Source organism: Arvicola amphibius, chromosome 6 (assembly GCF_903992535.2).
Source record: "Arvicola amphibius chromosome 6, mArvAmp1.2, whole genome shotgun sequence".
Taxonomy (NCBI): Eukaryota; Metazoa; Chordata; class Mammalia; order Rodentia; family Cricetidae; genus Arvicola; species Arvicola amphibius.
The window spans coordinates 91,857,097-91,881,864 of NC_052052.2; the positions used below are offsets into that span (position 1 = coordinate 91,857,097).

Here is a 24,768-nt window from a genome sequence, read left to right on the forward strand (position 1 = left end):
TATTTAGCAGAATAATTATGCAGATTCTGCCACGTTTATGATTGTGAATGTCCTTTGGGAGCAGTTACTTAGCATCCAGTCCTAAAATGATTTTTGAAGGATTTTGGTTGCAATATTCAGAACTCCCTTCTGTCTACTCCTCCGCTGTGGGAAGGTGGGTAAATTGATACCATTTACCCATGGCTGCTATAGTAGACTATGCACTCCATGAATACAGGATTTCTTCCTTCATCTTTCTTCCTCTTAAGATGGGGAAGGAACCTAGAGCCTTACACATGCTAAGCAAGTAAGGGCTCTACTGAGCTGTATTCTCATTATTTAAGATAGGGTCTCACTATGTAGCCGAGGGGTCGGTCTTGATCTCAAATCCTCCTGTCTCAGACTTTCAGGTATTGGGGTTACAGATGTTTGTCAATATGCCTGGCAAGAAGCACAACCCCTTTACTAGGCGGAGCCATTGCATAGCACTGGTGATTTTACAGAATCAACTTAGTACCCTGTTCCTTAGTTTCTGTATCTGTGAAATGGGATGGAGCAGGGATGTGTCTGAGCAGTTGCTCTGACAGTTCTGTCCCGTGCTATCTGGAGGACTCTTATGTCAGTGCTCATTTACAGAGGCCCTGGACAAGACAGATGTGGACAGGCTGCATTTCAGCTGAGTCATCACTATCTATGGATGTAGTGTGTCCAGGCTGAATCAGTGAGGACTGGAAAGCTGCCTTTCATTAGCAGAGGCTCCAAACGTAGATGGAGCATGTGCCTGTGGTGTGTGTGTAGTGTGGACGTACATGCCTGTGCACTACCTGTGTGTGTGCTGATTAGTTCTGGACTTGTTGTTGTTGTTTTTCAACTTGACCTGAGTCAGGGTCATCTGGGTAGAGAGGACTTCGATTGAGAAAATGTCTTCAGGGCTGGAGAGATAGTTCAGCCATTAAAGGCTCACAACCAAAAATGTAAGAGAGAATGTCTCCATTATAGTGACCTGTATGCAAGCTTGTGGGACATTTTCTTGATTAGTGGCTCGTGTGGGAAGGCTCAGCCCACTGGGGTCAGTAAGACCCCTGGGCAGTTAGCTGTCTGGGTGGCAGAAGAAAGCGCAGCGAGCACGCCAGAAGCAGCATTCCTCCACGGCCCTAGTTTCGCCTGCCTTGAGCTTCTGCTCTGACTTCCCTCAGTGACGGACTGTGACCTGGGAGTGTAAGATGAAAGAACCCTTTCCTCCCCATGTTGCTTTTGGTCATGGTGTTTGTCACAGAAATAGAAAGCTAATTAGGATGGGTATGAATGTATGTGTTCAGAGCATGTATGTCTGTGGTGTTTTCTGTGTGTCTGTCTGTATGTGTGTTCAGAGCATGTATGTCTGTCGTGTTTTCGGTGTGTCTGTATGTGTGTTCAGAGCACGTACGTCTGTGGTGTTTTCTGTGTGTCTGTATGTGTGTGTTCAGAGCATGTATGTCTGTGGTGTTTTCTGTGTGTCCGTGTCTGTATGTGTGTTCAGAGCATGTATGTTTGTGGTGTTTTCTGTGTTTCTGTGTCTGTATATGTATATGTGGTATATGTGAACAGGCGCCCCTGTGGGGTTCCTATGTTTATATCTGTCTCTGTTATATATGTGTATATATATATATATATACACACACACACACATATATATATCTGTAGTGAGCATAAGAGTGCATGTATGTATTTACATGTCTGACAGGTGTTTTGTATGTATGTGTATAATATAAGATTGTAGAAAAATGTGTGTGTATAGTACTGACCCATCCACAAACACATAAACACCCCAGCATGATTGTCTGCGGAGTCAAGTTACTTAACCAATCAGGATTCACCTAGGCGGGATATGCGAAGTAAAATTCTTCCTTTGTTATTTCACATCTGGCAAAGGTAGGGATGTAAAATTACAGCATCACAGTCATCTGTCATACAGAACACAGCGGTGATGATGATACTATGTTCTAGGCGAGCACTTACTTTTTCTGACTAACTTTTCTAATATTTTCTATTCTAGATATAAGATAACTTAATCTTATAAAAATGTTTTATAACATGTAAAGAAGAAATCTATAGACTTTTTTTGAGATTTGAAGAAATGAAGTCACTGAGGCTGGCAAATCCGTCTACGTAAGGGAGTGAAAATCCAACAGGGACACTGACAAATGGAAAATGAATCTCCTTTAAGATACTGGTCAGGAATCCACACAGTGAACATTCCGCACATCCTCGAAGGCTGTGCTTTTTGCTGTTGTTTGCTTGGTTGGATTTTAGTGCAAGGTTTCATAGGCTGACTTTGACACTGCAGCAATGCTTTGCCTCGGTATCTTGAGCACTGGGATTACAGAGTGCCCAGCATACCCATTACCGAATCTCTTGACAAATGGGACTAAGTGGCTCTGTGGGCTGGGTACCTGTGGCTTCTGCATCAATGACACCACACTAGGCGCTGGGAACGGAGATGTGGTAGATTATGAGAAATGCCCCTATGTATTTGAACATTGGTCTCCAGCTGGCAGCACTGTTTGAGGATGTTAGGGATCCTGTAGGCAGTGGAACGGGGCATGGGGGTGGAGGGATGGAATTTGAGACTTTATAGACTCGCCCCACTTCTGGTTCTCACACTGCTTCCTGTGTGGGGTTAAGACGTGATCTCTCAGTCTCCTGTTCAAGCCTCATGCTACCACATCTCCCCAACATTAGGGGCATCTAGCCCTCGATAGCCATGAGCTAAAATAAGCTCTTCCTTTCATAAGTTGCTTTGCTTTCGGTCATGGGAGTTTATCACAGCAACAGAAAAATAGCTAATACAGAGGTTGTCCCCAGAACCTAGCATGGGAGCAATGTCACATGATGCTGGTTCTCTGCTCCCCTCAAGGCACCCACGGAGCAGTGGTGGCATTGGCCGAGAGGCAAAGGTAAGAGAGCGTGGATTCTGGTTCTCAGTCTTACACCCTGGAGGGGGGCTTTTTAAAAAATATAAATTACTTCACCAAATCCCTGTGCTTCTAATTCTCATCCTCCCCATGACCCACCAGTTCCTGGCTGCACCTCACAGACTATTTCAGGGGACGCCTCTGTCACCATATCTGCTGAGAGCTCGGCACTCGCTCTGCCTTTTTTCTTAGCTCAACATTCTCAAGCCGTTTAGCGTGTTGCTACTTTACCAATGGTGAGAGTTGGAGTTTGTTCTTGCATGAATGATCCCAAAATGTTCATGCTCATTCCTGTTCCACCCTCCTGAAATTTTTGTGCCGTGAGCTCCCTTATGCCTGAACAAACAGGGACAGCCTCACATGGTAAAGTTCTGCTAGAGGCGGCAGGGCTTGGGTCTGATTTGAGTGTGAAAGCAGTGAGTTAGGAAGGCAGTTCACATTCCATGGACTTCTTATAAGGTTATATAACAGTGTGCAATGGAACCATTTTCAGTCAGAAGCAGTAGTTCTAAGCAGGTCCTGAGCAAATTAGTATCTGATTTTTGTATTTTATCCTTTCAGAACCTACATGAAACAGGTAAGTTGCCCTTTTTACTTCAAGTTATCTGCCAAATTTTATTATTATAATTATTTTTATTCAGTTCAATTAATTCAGGCTAGGGAACTTTCTTCTATGAAATTTTGTTTTCAGTTATTACTTTGCAGATTTTGGAGGATTTTCAAGATACATTCAAGATATAAATATGCATATGTGTATATATGTAAAATTTGAACACTCAGAGTGTTTTATTCACTAGAAAACTACCCATTCCAGCTCCACTCCCGGATGAGTATTAAATACAAACATTCCATGTTCATGCAGACTTGTTCTTTCCATTTTCCAAAACAAGATGAGAAAATGACATTGCATTCTACAGGTGTAACACAAATATCTGTGACCAACAGTTAAGCTACTATTCATTTTCTATGACAGACAATTATTATGATCCCTCCATCTATCATCTGCATGGTTTCTGTTAATCACCATTTTCCTCCAAGTTGTTCCAAATTACCTTTATTTAATGGCAATGCTGTGAGGACCACAGTCAAGGGACAAGAAGCCTGGTGGTGGCTGTGGTACCTCTGTCTCCTTTCTCACGGTCACGGGTGGACCTCATTGACCTGACCTCACTCATTTGGGAATCCTGAAGAGAAGGGTCACCTCCTTTGATGCTCAGAATTTTGTTCCCTGCTTGTATCTAGAAAATAGTTTCAGCAACACACAGGCCCAGACCACCGTCAGCCACCCCTATGCCTTACCTGGTTTCTCTGTCTTTGGGGATCGTAGCAGTGCTGTAAGCAAAAACTTGCTTCTCAACTAGAGGAGGTCCCAGGTCTACAAGGCCGGATAATCCTGGAGTGTTTCGTGGCTTTTCGATGTACACCAGGGTGCCGGGCTCCTTTTTGAAGGACTGACGACTGGGTGAGGCCCGGTCGGGCTGCAGGGTGTGAGGGGGCCCGTGTGCGTTAAGATGCGGGTGCATGTCTATCATTCTCAGGTCGCCCACCCGGTGCGGAGAGGCTGGGGGCGTTTTGGAGCCCAAGGTAGGCAAATGGCTGTCGGGGTATTTCCTTGACTTCTGTCTGTATAATGACTGCTCCATATGCATTTCTGCTTGCAAGGAAGGGTTACAGTAAGCACTTGCTGACCGGATCGCGGTGCGGTGATACGCGATGACGTGATCTGGGACATCCAATGGGTGGCCACCATGGGACGAGGCTATGCTCATGCGTCCCTCGTGGTAGACGTAAGGGTCGGCATAGAAGCCCTCGTTTCTGAACATAACCAGGTTTTTGTTGCTCAAATCCTCGTCGGGCTTCACATCTCTTCTTTCCAAAATGGCGCTGGGGCTTGGGGAGATGGATCTAGAGACTGGCAGGCTGGAGAGTCTGTCCCTGGGGATGGTGGCGTTGCCAGGAATAGCCATGGGACGGCTGCCCCCGTAAGGAATTCTGGATGGCGAGGGAGGCAAAGAATGGGGCACTGGAGTAGATGGTGGGGAGTTTGGAATTGCATGGGGTGGGTGAGCTGTGGATCCTGGTCTGGGGGCTACAAGGCCATCTCCTCTTGCATAAACAATTTCTCTCTGCATCTGGAAATAAAGCAAGGAATCAGAAAATATATGTAGATAACCATGGTGTGGGAGGAGCCCCAATATGACAAGGTGAATTCCTTAATAGGGAAAACCTGGCCATCTTTCTTTCCTTCTTACCAGACACTCACACCAGATGGATGGAACCAGAGCATTTGTCTCCTTACTGGCAACAAAGTCACAGATCCTGTGGTGAAAGACACTATCCAGGTAGGCTCATTGCAATCATAAAGGTTATATATATATATGGAAACAAGGAGGTCACGCATGGGGTAGGGGGCTGCAATGGTAGAAGCAGTCAAGGCCAGAAAGGCCAGAAGGTGCTAAGCTGTCTGCTTTGGAGGTGAGAGGGAGCCAGGAGCCAAGGACTGCAATGGCACAAGACAAGGAAATGGATTCTCCTTCAGCCCTCCAACCAGTCTGGTCCTGCCTACAGGTTGATAAACACCCATGAAACTTATTTTAGAGATCCAATTCAACCTCTATACAAGAATAAATTAATCACATTTAAAGCCTAAAATATTTTATTTGTTTGTTTTGTAATGTTGGAGTTCAAGACTCATAGCTCAGGCAAAGGCACCTCACCCCAGAACTCCGAGTCTCTAGTAATTTGTTGTAGCGACCTCAGAAAACATCTATCAGTGACAACAACACAGTGCCATGGTCTGAATATTGAGGCCATGGCTTCTTACAGCCACTTAATAAATGTAAAGCTAATGTATACATAGGTCTAAAATTATGTTTTCCAAGACCTGTGTTGGGCACATTTCCCTACGGTTAGCCCTAGAAAATAACTAATAAGTACTTCTTCAGGCTAATGTTAGGTAGGACAATGGCTACAAAGACAAAATGCATCCCAGGGAGAAGTGTAAAAGGAGGTTGAAGTCACTCATCAGCTCTTGACTTGGGGCCTATGTGAAGACAGCACAAGAGGCTGGTGGCAGTAAGGAGGTAACGGTGAGGTGATAGAAGAGAAAGAACCCAAAGCATGGTGGAGGCACTGTGGAAAGTCTTAATGGCACAGCCTGTGGGGCTACACGGTGGTGATGGGTGTTGTCCCATCACTCAAGTGGTAATGGGACTGGGGTAGCAGGTTACTATAAGCTGGAGCTTAGGGCTAGGTAGCTTAGCTATCCAGGCTGTGGTATTGCTTGGCTCAAGAGAGGTAAGGATGCTTTTGGCTCTTTGACAAATGCATCTTCAAAGAGAAGAAGTGACAGGAGAATAAAGCTAATGACGAAATGGGGGGGAACTAAATTTGTGCTTTGCAACCTCATTATTGTGTTATCAAGGACAGAATCAAAACAACAAATAAATCCAGGACATGATTATTTGATCCATTGGTGCTCTGGTCAAGGTCCAAGAGGAAAATACCCATTGGGATTTTCCATTGTCCTGTGGGGGAGAGGAAACAAAACCATAGTCCCTTATCCTGACTTCTGAGAGATGACAGAAGGGTGTCAATGGTTGGAGGGTAGCTGTGATAGGGTCATGGAAAAGAGGAGGTGGCTCAGACAGAGAAGAACCAGAATGTGCACCCAGAAGGACTCATGGTAGAGGAGAGTAGTTTTAATAGGAAGCAGAGTCTATGCCTTGAATAAAAGAAACTGATTACCTCATAAATTTGTCTAGTGAACAACTTTTACCAAGTCCCTCCTAAGAGTCAGCTCCAAACAAGCTTTCTAGTTCCCACCACTGAGAAGGAACCAGATTCCTCCATGGGAATCCAGAGCAAGAGCCAATCACTTTTCCACAGCTTCTTATCTTGTGCCTGGCACCCAACAATGCAGAATCCTTAATAGGATCAGGGACTTTTAGGTATTATAATGGATTTTACATAAAATGTGAGCAATTAAAACTAAACTGAAACATAGTGACAAAGACTCAACAACCAAATGGAACCCTCGGAGGGTGTTTCCTGAATTGGCCTCAATTCCCTATAGACCTGAGTGATGCTGGAGACCCAGAGGAGCAGGTTCCTGACTTACAATCATAGTTTATCTCACTACCCTCTTTCCTCTCCAACACACACATGGAGTTCATGCCTTCCCAGGGTAGTCGCTTCCCCCTTCTCCAGAGCTGACTGTGCTATCTTGAAACTCCCTTTTGTGTCCTTACTTTTTAGCCTGGATTCCAGGTATCCTAATATTCCTGTGCATGTGACCACTCTCTACTCACCTGGCACATGTATGACTCAGGTGTGCAGTTCAGTAGACCAGAAGGGACCCACCCAAAGTCATGGTTGGGTAGTATACCTGATTAGTTCTTCAGAATGGTTGGAACAACCATGGAATGGAAGGTTTGAAAACTATCACAATTCCTTACAAATTCCTTTCCCACTGTCTTGTACAGTTCAGGGCTCAATAAAAACAAAGGTATGCTCAGTGCATGGCTTTATAGATCATAAAACCTGAGAGGGTCTGGTTCAGCTGGCAGTGACTATCTGACAAAATGCCGCAAACAACCATCACACACAATACAATAGCCACTCCCCCCAAAAAAACTTAAGATAAACTCATCACATGGCATTGATTCAATCAGGTCATTGCGTGAAGAGCATCACACATTGCCCAAGACAAATTAACACATAGAAAGTTTTGTTGCCATTATTGTTGAGAATTACAAAGGTAAACAAGATGAAGAATGTCTAGAAGCCACTTGGGATCAGCAACTGCTTTAACCATCTCTGCTTTCCTTTCTTTCTTATCTCTAGATAGCATTTAGTCTTTGGGGATTCCAGCCCAGCTGGGCACAGTAGAAATATCTGTCTTTCTGTTTAGAGAGTAAAAAGAGAGAACAAGATTCTAAACAGTAGAGAACTGCTAAGATAAATAAGTAATATTAATGAAAGGAAAATGTAAAATTAACTTTAATTAATAAAAATATAGACATGTATCTTTTAAAACAGCAGAGATGTTTGAATAGGAATTTAAAAATGTGTCATGATATGAAAAGAAATAGTTAAGAGTTATGAGTATCTTTTAAAATGAAATACCAAAAGATTCATTAGAAAAAAATTCTTTAGTTTCAAGTGACATAAATAGATATATCCTGAAAAAATAAATCAATTAAGAATAATTCTGACACACTTTACTCTGCATTCATGTGAGGAATGTGGGTGTCAGTCAAAATACCGAATAGCCTACCTCTCTGTCTTGGTCCAGGGGCCAATTGGTCCAGAACCTCCATGAGTGAGGATGGATCCTAGTTATAGCCATGAGCATCTTATTCTTGCTGACCATGTGGGTATCATCCCTGACCTTCCCATTTTAAAATAATCTTGCCGTGGTCCGATGGGGTCACCGAATGAACCACTGAGCTAGCCACTGGGCATTCAATGTTAACAGAACAGCTAATCTGAGGTGAATGTCTCCATCAATATTAGTGGCATAGCCAAAGCCTCTGGCAAAATGTTCATGTCGCTTTGCCAGGCTGTGTCTGCTTTTCCAAGACTGAACTTTAAAAAGCACCTTGATCCTTTATTTCAACCCCTGATAATCCCATTAAACTGTGGGAAAACATGGCTTTCAGATCCAAGAGAAGAAACTCTTAACATGAGATGACTGCAGTCCGTACAGTCAACGCCTGAGTCCAGCTGATGGCACCTCACCCAGGACCTGGTAGAAGGACTGGGAGATGAGGAAGGAACTTCATGCTGATTTTTAAAACCTAGACTTTATTGACTTCACAAGATACTTGTCTGACTGGCTGTGGGGAAGGTAAGTTTTATAGTTTGTCATTTACAACAACTTTTGGTGCTCAAGCTAGTGTCCTGCTTATGACTGTAATGTCCTCGTTTCAGGTGTCTACTCCTTTACTTTGCTGTGGTTCTTAAAGTATCTTGCTGACAAAAACCTGACATTAACTATGAATGAGCCTTTCTTATCCTAACACCCATGGTCGGGTCTAGGAGAAGATTGGCTGACTTGGCACGGAGAGGTAAGCAAGGCCCGTGTGTGCGGACTGCAGCTGTCTCCCACCGTCTCTGACTCTGCTGCACCTCGCTCCTCTTGGCAAGTTAAGAGTAGCTGTGCCCATCACTGACGCTTTCTCTACAGGGAATTTCACGTTGAAGTCTGTCTATAAACTGCAGAGTTTCGTTTTACAGAAATGAAAAGAGGGCCTACATATGTCTTTCTACTCCCTTCTCAGAATTTAAGTCAAGTATTTGGTTGCATAGGCTCCAGCAGAGAAATGTTCAAGCATTCAGCAGTGTATGAACCAGGCTATTCTTTCTCTGTCCTTTGCTCGGTATGGCATTGCCTTTCCCTCTCCTCACTGCTACCCAAATCCCTACTGTGTGGTTGTTGGAGTCCTTCCGGCACGGGTAAACAAGGAGGTGTTTGACACGGTCTCATCACCAGGGTGGCCCCAAGTAGCATGTTGCTATTTCCACTCATAACACCCAGTTCACTAACCTACCCATTCTTCCATCAGCCAGGAAACACTAGGGGCCAGTTCAAATTAGGTTTGAGTTAGGCAGCTAGACATAGAGCTGCATTTCATTTCCCCCAAGCATTCTCAGACAAAGCAAGAATCACTCAGTTGGGAGTTTGTCGAAAGTAAGACAAGAAGGAACATTTTAAAATGGTTTCTGGAAAAGAAAATCTAGCACGCGCAAACAACGTCTCACTTACCATCTTCTGCGGCAATGTTCCCAGAATCATGTCTCTTTCCGAAGCATTTACAGCACATACAGATACGCTTTGTGGGGAGGGCATAATATGCTCCACTTACTCTATTTCAAGCCCCACCCTTCCAAGTCTAGAATCTGTACGTGGCCTCCTCCATCAGACCACATAATAAAGTGTCGGGGGAAAACAGAAATGCACCCTTAGAAATGTTTTCACCCTCAAAGAACAAAAGCCACTTACTGTTTGCCTGACGGAACCACCTGTGTAAGTGACGCCCTGAAAAGGCCCATTGGCTCTGTGCCGGGTTACGGTGCTCCTTTGTTTGAGATCCTCATCCGAGTCCTCAGGCCCTCGCTTGGGTGATCCAGACAACTTCTCTTCAGAGTCCAAATCACCACAAGGGTGCTCAGATACTGAAATGCTCCCCAATGAAGACCGGTTTGTTTTGCCCGGTTTTCAGAGCTAAGCTGCCACAGGCATGGATAAAAAGTAGCTCTCCCCACGATAAGCCAATTTCCCCTCCCCTTGGAAATTAGTCACTGAATAACCTCAGCTTACATCCAACCACAGGCTACTGCGTGGGTGACTCAATCCTTCAACAATTGCTTACAGGGAAACCCATTGCAAGAAAGGCTCAGCGCTGAGAGCCCTGGGTAAACGGGTTAACAAGAAAAGCTATATTACCAAACAGAATCCACAGAAAGCAAAGGTGATCCTTAAAGCCGACCAAGAGCCAGCCACCAAGAAGCAAAACCAACAGAGAAGCGGGTGTGCTAATTATCCCTCAGGACCAATTCTCCCAGCAGCTTCCTGTTATGGGTGCTGAAAAAAAATTTGGCCCAGCACCAAGACTTCCTTCTCCTGCTAGACTTTTGAAGTCTGGTTACTGGCAAGTAAAGGCAACCTATCTCTCCCCTAGTTTTGTGGTACCTGAGGGAAGACAAGAGGCAGGAAAAGAGTCTGTCTCCTAATTAACCAGCCAGTTTAACCCGGCTGAACTCTCAGTCCTCTGCAGCACAGGGCTAGCAATAGCTATGGGGCTAGAAAACCCAGTTGAGATGAGGGGAAAGAGAGGGCAAGCCGCAGCTGCAGAAAGAGGCGCTCTGAGAAAGGCAAGCAGCTCCTGGCAGCCCCACCCTAGGCAACAAGGAAGAGAGAGCCAGGGGTTCTCCAGAGGCGTCCCCCAGGGAAGGCACTGTACAGCCTGCTCTTCCAGGGAGACAGAGACAAGAAGGGGCGCCCGTGTCTACCAGAAGTAGCTCGCTGGATGACAGGTGTCAGCACCTGGCTAACAAAAGGTCAGTGAGGCAGAAGCCAAGGCGTCCCTTGGCTCCCAGAAGCACACTGTTTAGCCACTCCCCTGTTCTCCGAGCCCTCGGGGACAGTACAACACCCAGCTGGGAAGCCTGTAACACGGAACCTCAGACCTTGGGCTGGCTTTAAGCCACACCTCACTACCACACTCAAGGCTGCCGGAGCATTTTTAAAAACATTTTTAGGCTGTCAGAGGTTGTTCTTGCGACCAAAAGAATTTTGTGACGTCACTGAAGTTCAAATGCAGTCAGCACTGTGAACTCACCAAAGGAACCGTTTACTACCACCAAATCGCTAGCGGTTATTAAGGGAGGGGAAGAGTGGAGCCCAAGACACCACCACTCTCCTAAGATGGCCCATTAGAAACAATATTTTGATGAAGTGGTTGTAACAGATGCCACCTAAGAGGTTGGGAAAGTGGAGAAGGGATCTGAAAACCCTTATTTTGATTTTTTAATCTAATCAGCAAGGATTTGTTATTTCTCACCGGGCTACGGGAAGCACCCGCTCTCATCTGACATACATTTGGCGGGTTTTGTTGGGTCACAGAAGGGCTTTCCAGGAAGGGGAACTTAGAGGCTGGCCTTCATTGTCTGTGGAAGTCACATCCAGGCCCACTGCACACCCAATGACTTTGTTTAATGGCATAGGGCACAACATGGCTCTTTGAATGATTTCCCCGGTGTCTTCCTGTGCGGGACCACTTGTTCTAAAGGGTATATTCTGAATGACAGGGGCCATGCCCTTCCCACCCCAAATCAGAAGCGACAGACCCTCAGTGCTCTTTGGCTGAGTGAATCATGTCATAATCAACATATTCTTTCATGACAGCCACCTTAAAGGGTGGTGGCTTCTGTTGTTCCTGCTACCATGTGAGTCTGTGGTACCGTGGGAGGCAGTCTGGCCCACCTCTCCCATCTCTTCCTTCCTGCCGCTTCAGAACCATATCCTTCCACTTTCAAAGTGCTCCAGGGCACTCTGCACAGGGCCCTGCAGTGTCCCGGCTTCATCCTTACGGGGGCAGTAATTCACTGTCAGGGGTTTAAAAGGCAGCCCAATCCTGTGGTGAATTCGGATGAACTAAATGCTCTACAGTAAGCAGGGATCTGATCCCAGAGAAGGGAGATGCTATCCAAGGCTTTGAAAGAAGTGGCTAATGAAGCATCCATTTTTGAAGAAATGTCCCGGTGCTGAACACAGACCCATGGAGCGGCTCACACTCTACAGAGGACCCCTTAACCCTTTCCCACTGGTCCAAGTGCTGCCAGCCCCTGGTATCTCAAACTCTAGCTTGAGCATCAGGTTGCTCTCAGTCTTGCCTACCTTTCCGTAAACAGCCTTTGTGAGGCTGCTATTCATTTCCCATCTTCTCTTGTTGGACTAAGCCTGCAAGTGAAGTGGAAGCAATTGATCTCTTTCAGCTTAGCACTAGGAAAGGCCTTGCCCGTAAATATGCAGGGTTAGCTCAGTAGGACACAATGCTTATTCTCTGGGAAGACCAATGGCATCATAAAATTTGTTCCTAATTCTTCTTTCTCATTCATTATCAACTTTGGAAATACATATGTAAAAAGAAACTCCAATGTGCCTATAGACATACACATGGTATCATAAAAGGAAATAATTATCATGCTGGAAATGTTTTAAACTCATCTTGTTTATAAAGTTAAAATTGCAAGGATGGTCATTTGTAAGGTCTTATTAATCTATTAATATTTCATTTGCTCATAAATGGACCATCTCCCAGACATGAGACAGACAGATTGTTGCCAAAATTATTGGATTCTCAGTAAAGAGATGATCCAGTCAGCGGTTAGCTGATGGCTATATTTAACATGAGTGTTATTCCCAGAAATAGTTTGACATGGAGAATCTAGTTGGGCCCTACACCACTTGATCTGGTGGACCAGCCCTGTGCCCAACAGTGATTAAAGATGCTTGGACTGGGGCAGAATAAGAAAAAATATTAAGTACATTATCTAACTTCTAAGTCACAATCAGTAACAGGGCAGAACTGCAGGGTAGATAAAAGAAAAACTCCCCTCTCTCATGGATACTTGTCTTCCACAGGGCTGGCTACTCCTTCTGTCATAGGCCAAGGACAACTCCTTCTGGAGTGTGGTCACAGTTAGTAAAATCATATCTTCTTACAAACATTTCCAACAAACGGAACAAACAGCTCCCTGTCTGCTCTTCGCATCCACCCATGCTTCAGCAGGGACAAAGGTCTTTTGTGCTCAGATCCCTTTCAGAACTCCTAGATTTGCTGTTGGTATATTATCTAGGTGCTCAACTCAGTGGCTTACATGGTTCCCTTTGAGTAACAGCTATTGAAATGCCTACTTAATTATTAACATGTACCTTAAATGTATAATATATTGCATTATCAACTTATAATGTTTCTTACTGTGAAAGGAATTTTAAATGTACCCTCGAGCAAATACATATGATAATCACTTCATAGTTTTGTACTACACAAAGTGCTTTCAGTTATGATTTTATTTTATGGACTCCAGAAGTCAGTGAGATACATAGGGCAGGTACTACTGTCCTGAATGGCTAGGGCATGAGATGTAGGAAGTTAAGAACCTCACTCACCATCATGCATCAAGCACATACATGTGCCTTAGCCATATTCATCTGTAGGAGATAAGTTCCAACACATAACTAAATGCCTAAAACTGCAGATAGTACAGAACAATACACACACACACACACACACACACACACACATTTTCCCCTACACATATCCCAAAGAGATCAATAGCAATAATGCATTTGGGATTATTATAACAATAAAATTTTAAACAATTGTAATAAAAGCTACTTAGAACTTATAAACTGGTTATTCCTGAATATCTATTGATTAGTTTTAGATAAATCAAGATTGACCTTGGGGAGCTGAAATCATGGGAAGGGAAACCAAATACAAATATTGTATATGAGATATATATATATATATATATATATACACACACAGATATCAATTATTTATGCACTAAAATGTCTGAGATGTATCTGATTAAAATATTTCTCTGAGCATTATGATAGTGGTGTCATAATCTACTCCAGTTATGCTCCTGGGGACCATAGCTCCCAAAGTTAACTCCTGCATATCTCTCAGGAACGCATTAACCAGTGACCAAGGCACAGGTCCCTTCTCTTGACCCTATGTCCAGCCTTTCTTTCAATACAGAAACTGACCGTGCTATGACTGAAGAAACTTAGATACCATAGCAAATAGCTTTAGGATGATTGCAACAATATGAGAATTAAGACGTCTGCTTATTTTGGCTTGATGACATAGCAAGTCTAAACTTACCAAATGATTTCATAACGATTTATATAGAATTGTAATCATGACAACTGTAGATTAGTGACACAGATCAGGGCTCAGTAGAGAAAAACGATGGTAGATACTTGAATGAATGACAGAACTTGGAAAGCAAATGGTCACTGAGCATCCTCACCTCTTATCCTTGGGAGATGCATGAAGGTTCTATTACTGCTTAACAGAACAAACATAACACAAGGCGAGCTGCATTGCAGAGCCTATTTTAAACAGTCTGCTGTGGCTGGGGAGAGGTGCTTTGCTGAGCCATCATTTTTGTCTACAGCTAATGTGTCAAGAGAAGAAAGGATTGTGAAAGAAACAAGTCCCAGGGGATAACTCTGGAGGACATAATTTACAAACCCAAACTCTCAGCCAATAAATGTCAAATACCAGTGGAGTTTCAGAGCAAAACAGCCTTGTGGCAATTTACCCTTGATTCAAAGGGGTCTTCTGCTCTGCCCTTAAAAGTAGCTTCCAGTGCCAGTCACTTCCATGGGCAGCCAAGGAAGGAGGATGCTTATGGGTAAGACTGCCAATAGATGCTGTGATACAGGGAAAAAGTGGCACCTGCTCAGTCCTTTCAAAGACAGCCCAACTTTGTATTTGTAACGAAGATGCCCTTGAAACCCAATCGGTGTTGCTGGGCTTTAGTTGGAGCCTAAGACAAAGAATACAAAAACTCCGGCGAGTATTGGGACCAGATTATTATTCCTGAATGACCTCCAAGGGTGTCTCTTAAAAATCAGTGCAGACAGACTGGCAAGATGTCTTAGTAGGTAGAAACACGTGGCCCATAAGCCTGATAACCTGAGTTCAGTCTCCAGACTCATGGTAGAAGGAAAGAACCAACTCTCAGAAGTTATCCTCCGATTGCCAGCCATGGGCCATGACATGTGAACGCCTATATGCAGGTGGACCCCACACACATGCACAACATACCAATAACAACAACAACAACAACAATAGTAATAATTTTTAAAAATAAAAATGTCCGTGTAGAATGATGGATATTCCAACACCAGTCTGGAGTGAATCCCTGAAACTGCCTTCAAGTTCAGGAATTAACATGAGCGTCTTAATCTTTAGACAGGACTTCCTGTAATAAGATTTTGTGAATTCATGGAGTGCTAATTGAGTTACAACTGATGAGGAAGAAGGGATCTGGTGAGACACAATCCTTACCAGGCATAGTGGCATCAGTCTTTGATCTCAGCACTCAGGAACAGAGTCAGGCAGATCTCTGAGTTCAAGGAGAGCCTGGCCTGCATACTGAGCTCCAGGATAGACAGAGACAGAGTCACATACTGAGGGCCTGCCTCAAAACAAACAAACAAACAAACAAATAACTACACAATCCCCTACCTTTGAGGAAGTCACAGTTTGGAAGAGAAAGTTAAGCATGCACATATATATTCAAAATAGATCTAGAAAGAACCATTGAAATGAGTGCACTAGACAATACTCCCAGGACCAGAAGGATGAGAGCATTCTGATATTAAGCTGTTGGGCGGCAATAAAAATCACAATTGCCTATGATTTCTTCAGTAGTAAATACTTAAATCTGTTCAACTAAATTTGCCAGGAAATGTTGGATATAAGAAAGGAAAGCAATGGTTCTAGAGATTTCCTATTTATCAATTGCTTTCTAGACTTAGCCACTGGCTCCCTAATTATTCCTATCAAGTAACTATCACCTCCATTTTCCAGATGGACAAACTGACCCAGAACTTCAAGAGTCTCATCCAAGACAAATCCAGGCCCAGAATCTACAAGATGCCGGAAAAATGTTACAGTTCAGTATCTAGAGACCAGTGTTTGGGTCTGACCTTGGGAGGGTCTGAGGTTGAGTATTATTTTGATACAAAATCAAGTGCAGAGATATCTGAACAAAGGCATCTCTGCTGCTTGTTCCAGAAGAGGAGGGTCAAACAAACCAAACATATCCACATTCTCCAAAACTGCAGGAGAAAGTCTTCGAAACAGTGATTCCGGGATCCCCGTGAACTCCACAAAAGTGCCCCATTCCAAAGCAATACCTTTGTGTTTGCAGTTCAAATATCAAGTGAGACAGCTGGTGAGCGTGGCTTAGAAATCTGAGCTGGTCGGCAGAACCACTGCCTTGCCTTATTTGGATAAATAACAGCCTCAAAGACAACCAGTTTGGGAGTCATACATGCCCTGTGGCTGAGCTTGGCAGCATCTCTGCCCATGCCTTGCCCTGCCCTGCTCCAGTAGCAGATGGAGGAACTGAACAAACTATCACCATCCCTTCGCCACCAGGCTGACCCTGATACAAAACGTCTCCGCCTCAGACACTAGATCTGCTTCACCAAGTTCCAAGAACATACACCCAGAATCATGGGCATCCCCACTCTCAGGTGAAGCCCTGAATTCGAAAACCAAGTTAGTCCTAAGAAACCAAATAATTAGTTAGCAGCTCAGAGACTTCCTGGAGAGACGTCATGTCCCATGTGACAAAATGCGCACATCATGAAAGGAGGGAGATACAGTCTAGTTGTTCTTGCCAGTGCTGGCCCCTGAAAAAGAGAATCCCTGTCCCACATGGCATAGGAAGAAAAAGCACTGGGATCTATGGAGCATTTTCAAAGACCTGAAACTGCACTTAGAGCTTTGCATTCACTTTAAAGATAAGTAAGCTCCAGCTTGAACAACTTTCTTTCTCCCACTGCTCAACGCAACATCCAGCCTTTCCTCCTTTTCAGTGTGTGTGTGTGTGTTCACTTAAATTTCTTCCCTTTTCTGGAAAACAACATAGGGTAAAATTTCTCCCAGGAAGGCTAGAAAGATAGAGGTCAACAAATAGATGCCCTCTCCTCTGGTCTCTCGACATATATAATTAGCTCCTACCCCTTCCAAAGTTTTAAAGAATTTAATCAACCTCAGCAATTGTTGCCCCTCCTTATCACGGTGCTAAAGGAAGGAAGCGGAGTGTGGCAGAACCACACTGAGTTATGGCTAAGCAGGCTTCATTTCTCCCAGGAATCTTGACTCCATCATGAATATCCAAACTTCACTGTGGCCCCGGCTGTGAGTTTCACTGAGCTTCTAACTGTATTGTTCCAGAAATGCCTCCTGTGCTTACCCTTCTTGGGCCATGAGTAGTAAATGACTTAAATCATTGCTACATTATCTGAGATGTAGAAATGCATGAAAAACTTGCATTATTTTTAATATCACCAACAAATATTCATGGGCTCCTCACTGAGTTGTGAGGCAAAACAAAGTATATAAAATGGATAATATTCACTTGAATATATTCACAGGAGGATGAAGAAAATAATACCTTCTCTTGGTAAAACAGAAGGGCTCATGAATGAATGGCAATTCTGAATGTAGGCAATGTATACCTTGTTGTAATATATCTCAAAGACTACATCCCTGAGGAGAAAAGTCTGTGTATATGGCATGGACTTACATTTAAGAAGATATATGAAAATATTCTTGCTGATGGCAGTAAGATGACTTATGGAGAAAAGGTGCCGGCAGACAGGCCTGATAACTGGAGTTCAATCCTGGGGATCCATGAGGTAGAAAGAAAAGAACTAGCTGTTGTAGAACATTATTCTAAGGTGTGTTACATTTGTTTATGCTACGGAACATTTGTTTAATGATGCAAAGATGTGTTACATTCTTTAATGTTATATTTGTTTAACTCGGTGAAGCTGTGTTACTTTACCTGTCTAAAACAATGATTAGTCTAATAGAGAGCTGACCAGCCAACAGCAAGGCAGGAAAAAGGGCAGGCGGGGCTGCCAGGCAGAGAGAAATAACTAGGAGAAATCTGGGAGATCAAGGAATAAGTAAAAGAGGGGACATACGCCAAGCTACACAGCCAGTCATGGAGTAAGAAGGAAACAAACATCTGGGTACCTTAAGACAGTCCTCGCAGTAAAAAAATATATTTTACTCTTGCCCAAAATTGGACATTTCTTTTGAGACAGGGTTTTTCTGGGTATCCCTGACTGTCCTAGAACTAGCTCTGTAGACCAGGCTGGCCTCAAACTCACAGAGAACTGCCTGCCTCTGCCTCCTGTACTGGGAGATTAAAGGCATGTGCCACTGCCACCTGGCAAGTGCATATCATTTAATAAAAATTGTGACTCAAAGTTCCACCTTTGACTTATTTTTATGCCCTGTTCTCAAGGTGATACAGAATAGGAACTTACTAGCATTTTCCTAAGTTTCTTCAGATCATTGTTATAAATAATAAAAATACAGAAACATTTTAGAACAACATATTTCAGTCTTAAAATGGCTACATTAACATAACTACAGCCTTGGATGCCAATACGGCCACATTTCTCATTTTTATGAGAATACAGAGGTTCTCTTAGATCACAAGCTAATAGGCCCCTTGGTCTAAATATACACAGAGAAATCTGCCACAGATTTCTGAAGTGATGAGGTCTGACCCTGTAGATATCGGGCTGGATAAATTAGTCTGCAGCAGGGAGGGTCCTCTTTCCTTCTTCTTCTGCCTTTAAACAGCTGCTAGGAAATATATTTTTAGATTTGATTTTAAAGGAAAGCAAAAATGCTATCTACTTTTGGAGATGCATCTAGAATGTTCCTTCACTCACAGCTACATGGTACCAACCATCTCCAGAAAGTTGTAATCAACATCAGTCCTTGGAGGTCAGCACAAAACACAGCCCTACATGTTCATCTTAAATAAAGTATCCGACTCTGATCACGTAGTGGAGAGTCTCCTGAGAAACACACAGTAGCGTTCAGGTTCACGGAGAAAATTTCCACTGTGGGTGTTGCTCTGGCTTTCTGCTGTGTACAGCTGTGTTCGGCAGTTCTTGCTACTCCATTAAGGGCAAATGAGAAGTGATGGGGGTCAAAGGTAAACCATGACCTTTGATGTTCCAGAAAAACGAAAGAGAGAGAGAGAGAGAGAGAGAGAGAGGAGAGAGAGAGAGAGAGAGAGAGAGAGAGAGAGAAAGAAAGATGAAATCAGTGCATGTGTGGACCTGGACTAGCGAATGAGCCAAGCATAGCGTTCATGCTTCAGGAATGTGGCGTGGCTTGGTTCTGCCATTCAATGGCTTAAATGAAGTCCCGGATATTCACACCTCTGATTAGGAGAGGCCTCGAGGAAATATATCTGCACAAAATGACTTCATGAATGCCACCTCTTTTGTGGGGAATAGCAAGACGCTGGAGTCCTGAGAACTCTTCAAGTGGAATTAGATGGGATTTTGACAACAAAATGATTCTTTCTTTTCAGTTATACACAATCCGTAATAATTACACCTTCCATGACCCCCAGCTTAGACTTCATCCTAAAGTTTCAATCCATGGGATTAACTCTTCATTCACAAGACAGGATTGCCATTTAGGCTCTAACCCTATTCTAGCTAAACTATATCACTCATTTAATAATTTTCTTTAAGTCAGTTTTAAACTGACTTTTAACTGCTTAACTGTGAGCAAAACAACAATACTCATTAGTTCCTAGGCCCTTGATCTCACAAATCTTTTTAAAAACCATTAAAGACGATATTAATTTAAGCCGGTGTAGTAGCACACCCCTGTAATGCTAGCCATTGAGGCCGGCATGGGATAACATAGTGAGGCCCCCATAAATAACAGAAATGAAAGGATGCAAAACCCCTTTTTCCATGCGTCACCTAAAAACCAGAGGTGCAAGGGGAGTTTGCAAACTATTGTGCAAGTAGTTTGGCCACAGAACATTAAACCTGCACACAAAACGATGGCAGGCAAGGCCTGCTGCAACAGAGAATCAGACAGCTACGGATGCGGCTGCAATACTGTGCAACTTCGCGAAGGCCGATAGGTTTTGATTTATTCAATGTATCGCATAATTTGAAGCAGCTGCTATTTCTCAATTGACTTGATGACCTATTCCCTTTCCATAAAAATACAGGATAGTCTAAATTTGGTTAGTTCAACATCTATTTTTGGTGCAGGCCCATGCATTTCCAATTAATGAACCCTAGCTCTGACAGGATCTCTGGTTCGTTTTTAGTAAGATGATCAAGAAGAGAGGTGTGGGCTGCTTTCTGGAGAGGAAATGAAGCAAGCTGTACCAGCTACAGCCATGGATGCTGGGAGGTAGATAGCCTTCCCAGACCTGCCAAGAAAATAGCTGGGAAGCTGGGCATGGAGGCTTAGTGTCCTCATGAAGACCTGGAAAGAATAAGGGGCTTGGAGGACAACCTTGGCTTCATAGTAAGTTCAAGGCCAGCTTACATTACACAGTGAGTCTGTGTCTCTTCTGTGTCTCTCTGGCTCTCTGTCTCTCTCTCTTACACACACACACACACACCCCACATGCGTGTGCACACACACACCAGATGAGACCCAGAGGGATGAGAACAGAAGCAAAGGTCTGCACAGCATGGCTAGGGATGAGGATAACCGACTGGTCTGGGGCAGGCAGCTTGGGCTCCTTCACCATTTTTTATCCCTTCTTTGGTTTGTAAACCTAAATCTCTCCAACCATGCTAAGCCTCTTGGATCTGAACTTCCAGGTGAATAGTTTACACAAGGTGATGCCTAAGTCCCTCTTTCTAGCTGTTGGGCCCGAAGACTTCGAATTGGTCAGGCTTAGCCACTGAGGGAAGGAACACCAACTACGGAGGTCGTGTGTGTTTCCTGAGTCATGAATCTAAAGGAGTATTTCCTCAAAAGCAGAGGAAACACTTCTCGCTCCTGCACATCACACTCGAGCAAAGAAGCTGCTAACCCCGTGGGGGAAGCACCCTGGAGAGAAACGTCACTGCACATCGTTAACACATTATTCTCTCTACACTCAAATGTACATGAAAACAGCTCACTCACCTGAGATACTTTGGGAAAGGCACAAAAATGGTCAGCCTGCCTCGGAGCAGGACGCCAGACCTAGGAAGCCTGGGCTGATAAAGCCCGGAACAGTCTGGCAGAGTCTTGACGGCCCTGGCGGAAATCCACAAGGAGTATGGAATAGTGAAAGTGTGCGGCCAGAGAACATGAGAGAAGGAGGTTCACAGCTGGGAGACAAGGAAGCAGAATCCTAGTCAAAGGCTACTTCTGCTAACATCAAAGAAGGGGTGTGGCTTGAATAGGAGAGGCAGGGGGTGTGGCAAAACTTTTCCTGCACCGAGGCTTGGATGGGTGGGGGCTGGGAGCATCAGAGGAGTGAAGCTGCTTCAAGTGATGTTTAGGTGGGTTGGTTGTGTGGCCAGCTTTGGATTTCAGACCAACGACAGCATAGTCAATTAGTGTATATTAATTTACAAAAGGAGTTTTGTTTTGACATTTTTATAATTTGCTGTAATGGGGTTGGAGGCAGGCTGCCTTGATCCTGAAACCCAATCCTGTGTGGTGCTAGCAGTTGCATCCCTGGTGAGAACTTTGCATAACAAACCACCAGGATGGACATTTTTCTGCTGTTGTCTGGATCTTCAGGAGGGACTAAGGAGAGCTGGGGATGGTTAAGCAAGCCTGCAGCCCGAACTCTAGAACCTCCCCTTCAATATACTTCAGCTTTGCTTTTGCCTCTTTCAGAGAGGGCAGTGGGAAGGCACCTGGAGCAGTCTCTCCTAAAGACTCTCAGGTCCATTTTCGAGCTCACAAACACACTCCCCGCTCTCTGCCACAACACAGCTCTTGTTTGTTGTGCCCCTACTCTCCCCAACAACTTAGCATTTGTGGAAAGGAAATGGCAAAAGCCTGCAGCAGAGGCAGTCGCTCATGCAAGGGGTTTTCATTTTCTCCGCTGCATCTGGTGCTGACTGCCTTCATGTCACTTTGACTTGTAATCCCATCCAGGGGCAAACATAAACATCAGCCATGCGTAGTGTTAGGCTTTGAAAGGTCCCAATTTACAAAAACCAAACAAACAAGAGACTCCCAAACAACAACAAAACCCACTACAGTACAAAACAGTACCTTGACACTGAGTAAATATGACTTTTTAACTACTTCCAAGGTAAACTATCTGCAATGGCTCCAGGCCTGAAACTCAGCTCTTGACGAGGCTGTGAGTCTAAGACACAGATACAAAGGCTCAGGAGAGAAAGCCTGGGTTTCAGTCCCAACTCTGCTACTTACTAGTGTGTGATCTTGTTGCTTCATGGCTCTCGGCCTCAGTTTTCCAGTCTTAAAATGGGCATCACAGTACTTATGTCACAGGGTTACCATGACGACTAGAGGTAATGATACATGGGATGCAGATCATATTGGCTAACAATGTCCTACATTTTAAAATCATCTACAAACAGGGATTAAAACACTACAGGATAAATAAGCAGATCCATGCATGTGTTCCTTTAATAGGAAGCTGACAGGCTTAAAAGGGCATGCCCCTCAGTAAATTCATTTAAATGTACTCTATAATGTGATTTTACACAGACCTCTTGTGACAAATAACCAGGATTTCTTTCAAAGACGTTCAGGCAATCATTAAATTTCACATAACAGGCTGTTTCAACACTGGACACTTGTTCAGCATTCTTCCCTCAAGCTTATATTGATATCTTCCTTATTTTCTTTCTAAACTAAAATAATTGAACAATTTAAGAAGAATTTTACAGGAAAAAGAATTTAGTAACCTCCCAGAATACTACAAGCCACACATAGTTTTCTCTTATTTCTCTTAAATTTTCTCTACTGATCTCAGAGCTGAATGAAAGTTATCTTTATGAAGATACTGCTGATTGCCACAAACCCATAAATGAATGAGCCCTATTTAGGCAAACTACTAACTTCCCAAAGCCTTTCCTAAGATACAAGGTTAAACAGAAACAGGCTCACGGCTCTGTAGTTCAGAGACAGCCCAGTAGAATCAAAGGGGGAACCTTTAAAAAACAGACTAATTCCAGCAACAATGAGATGGCTTTCAAAGCAGCATGCAAGAAGTTCAAACAAAACCTCCAACTTCAGCTCCTCACTGGAGAGAACACATGGGATGTACAGCGAGGAAGGGAAGGTACAGCCCGTGCCGTGGCCGGACAGAGCAGTCTCGAGGGACTGCATTCTGTTTTAAAGGCAGATCTTACCTTTCATCTTCCGTGGCCTGTTCTTTTCTAGAGGAAACTTTCTGGACTCACAGGGACCTCAGGGCCACCCATCCATCTGTCAAATGCTTCCAGCCCCGTCTCTTCATGGTGACTAAATGCGAGGCTTTGCTTTCTTACAGAAGGAAGCTTTTAGTCAAAACATGTGGTTTAAAGGAGCAATATCCACCCTTGTTAAAGCTATTTCACGGACATTCAGAGGTATTACTTCTACTCTGTGGAAGTTAAAGCTGAGCAGGCGTGTATTTCTCCTGTTCCGGAAATCAGCATAACGAAAACCAATGCTGAGCCAACGAGAAATGCTTCTTCCCTGTGTGCTGTCTGGCAGAAACTGCAGCCAGATCAAGGAAACACGTGATGTTTATAAATACAATATGGCTCATGTTGTCATAACCTCTCAATGACAAAAAGACGTGTAAGGGAAAACAAGTGGCCACGCAGCAGGAAAAAGGAGATTTGCATCAGTTGGAAGCTGCCTGTCTGATGTGCAGGGTTTGCTTCTGAGAAAGCGAAGACCTGAGAACACGGAGGGAAGGCGTGCCGGGCAGACTCCGCATTAAAATGCGCTGGCTGGTTAGTAACCACAGTAAGAGTCACTCATCGCTGTGACACGGCCGTCCTAAAGACACAGGTAAAGGGGGCAGCTCATTGCTCATGACCAAGACCCACAGTCTCACTGATGCTAACAAGGAGTGAAGGGCAAGCTTCGTACAGCCTGGAGCTGATGAGAAAAATGACAGATGTCGATATCAGCATCGATCATTGGCTATTCTGATTCCTGGTCAGCCAGATCTTTGGAAGCAGGGGTTTCAACATCTGTCTTGTTTACTGTTACAGCATCAGGATCTGGAGGAAGCATGACTGGTAGAAAGAGCTGGCTCAGCAGGCTGCAGGGGATGGGGGGATTTCTCTGACATTTTATAGTTGTGGGGTGATGCTCACTATTGTAAAATCATAATGCTTAGTTTAGGCGTTTGAAGATATTTGAAATGATAACAACCCACTCCACCTAAAGGCAGTTTTTGTCCTCAGGAATTGTGTGTACAGCAACACACGGTATCTAACTTAGGTTTTTCTTAATGGGAGAGCTAGATTTCTACTGCAGGTGAGTGCAACCCCTGGGACTCACTCTTTCACGGGGGAAAGGCTGACAGATGTGCATTTCCCACCATCACTGTATCTGAGAAAGCCAGGCTTTCCCCATCACTGTGATTCTCATCTGAATCTCCAGGGAAAACAACCACTGTCCTGTTGCAGCGCTGGAAAGGAGAATACGGGAAGACAAGTAGGCATTCTTGTTCCTCACTGGGAATGGGCTGCAAACCACCCGCAGCCTGTTTACAGACCACTGTATTGACATTAGTAAATAAAGCA

General features: G+C 44.0%; 1 protein-coding gene across 1 annotated transcript in view; it reads right to left on the bottom strand.

Moving 5' to 3' along the window:
* Window positions 1-24,768, bottom strand: part of Kiaa1217 (KIAA1217 ortholog) — a 289,499-nt gene that overhangs the window by 54,387 nt on the left and 210,344 nt on the right. The window contains 1 exon segment of the mRNA XM_038332995.1: window positions 4,233-5,065. Within this exon segment, the coding sequence (XP_038188923.1) occupies window positions 4,233-5,065 (833 nt within the window).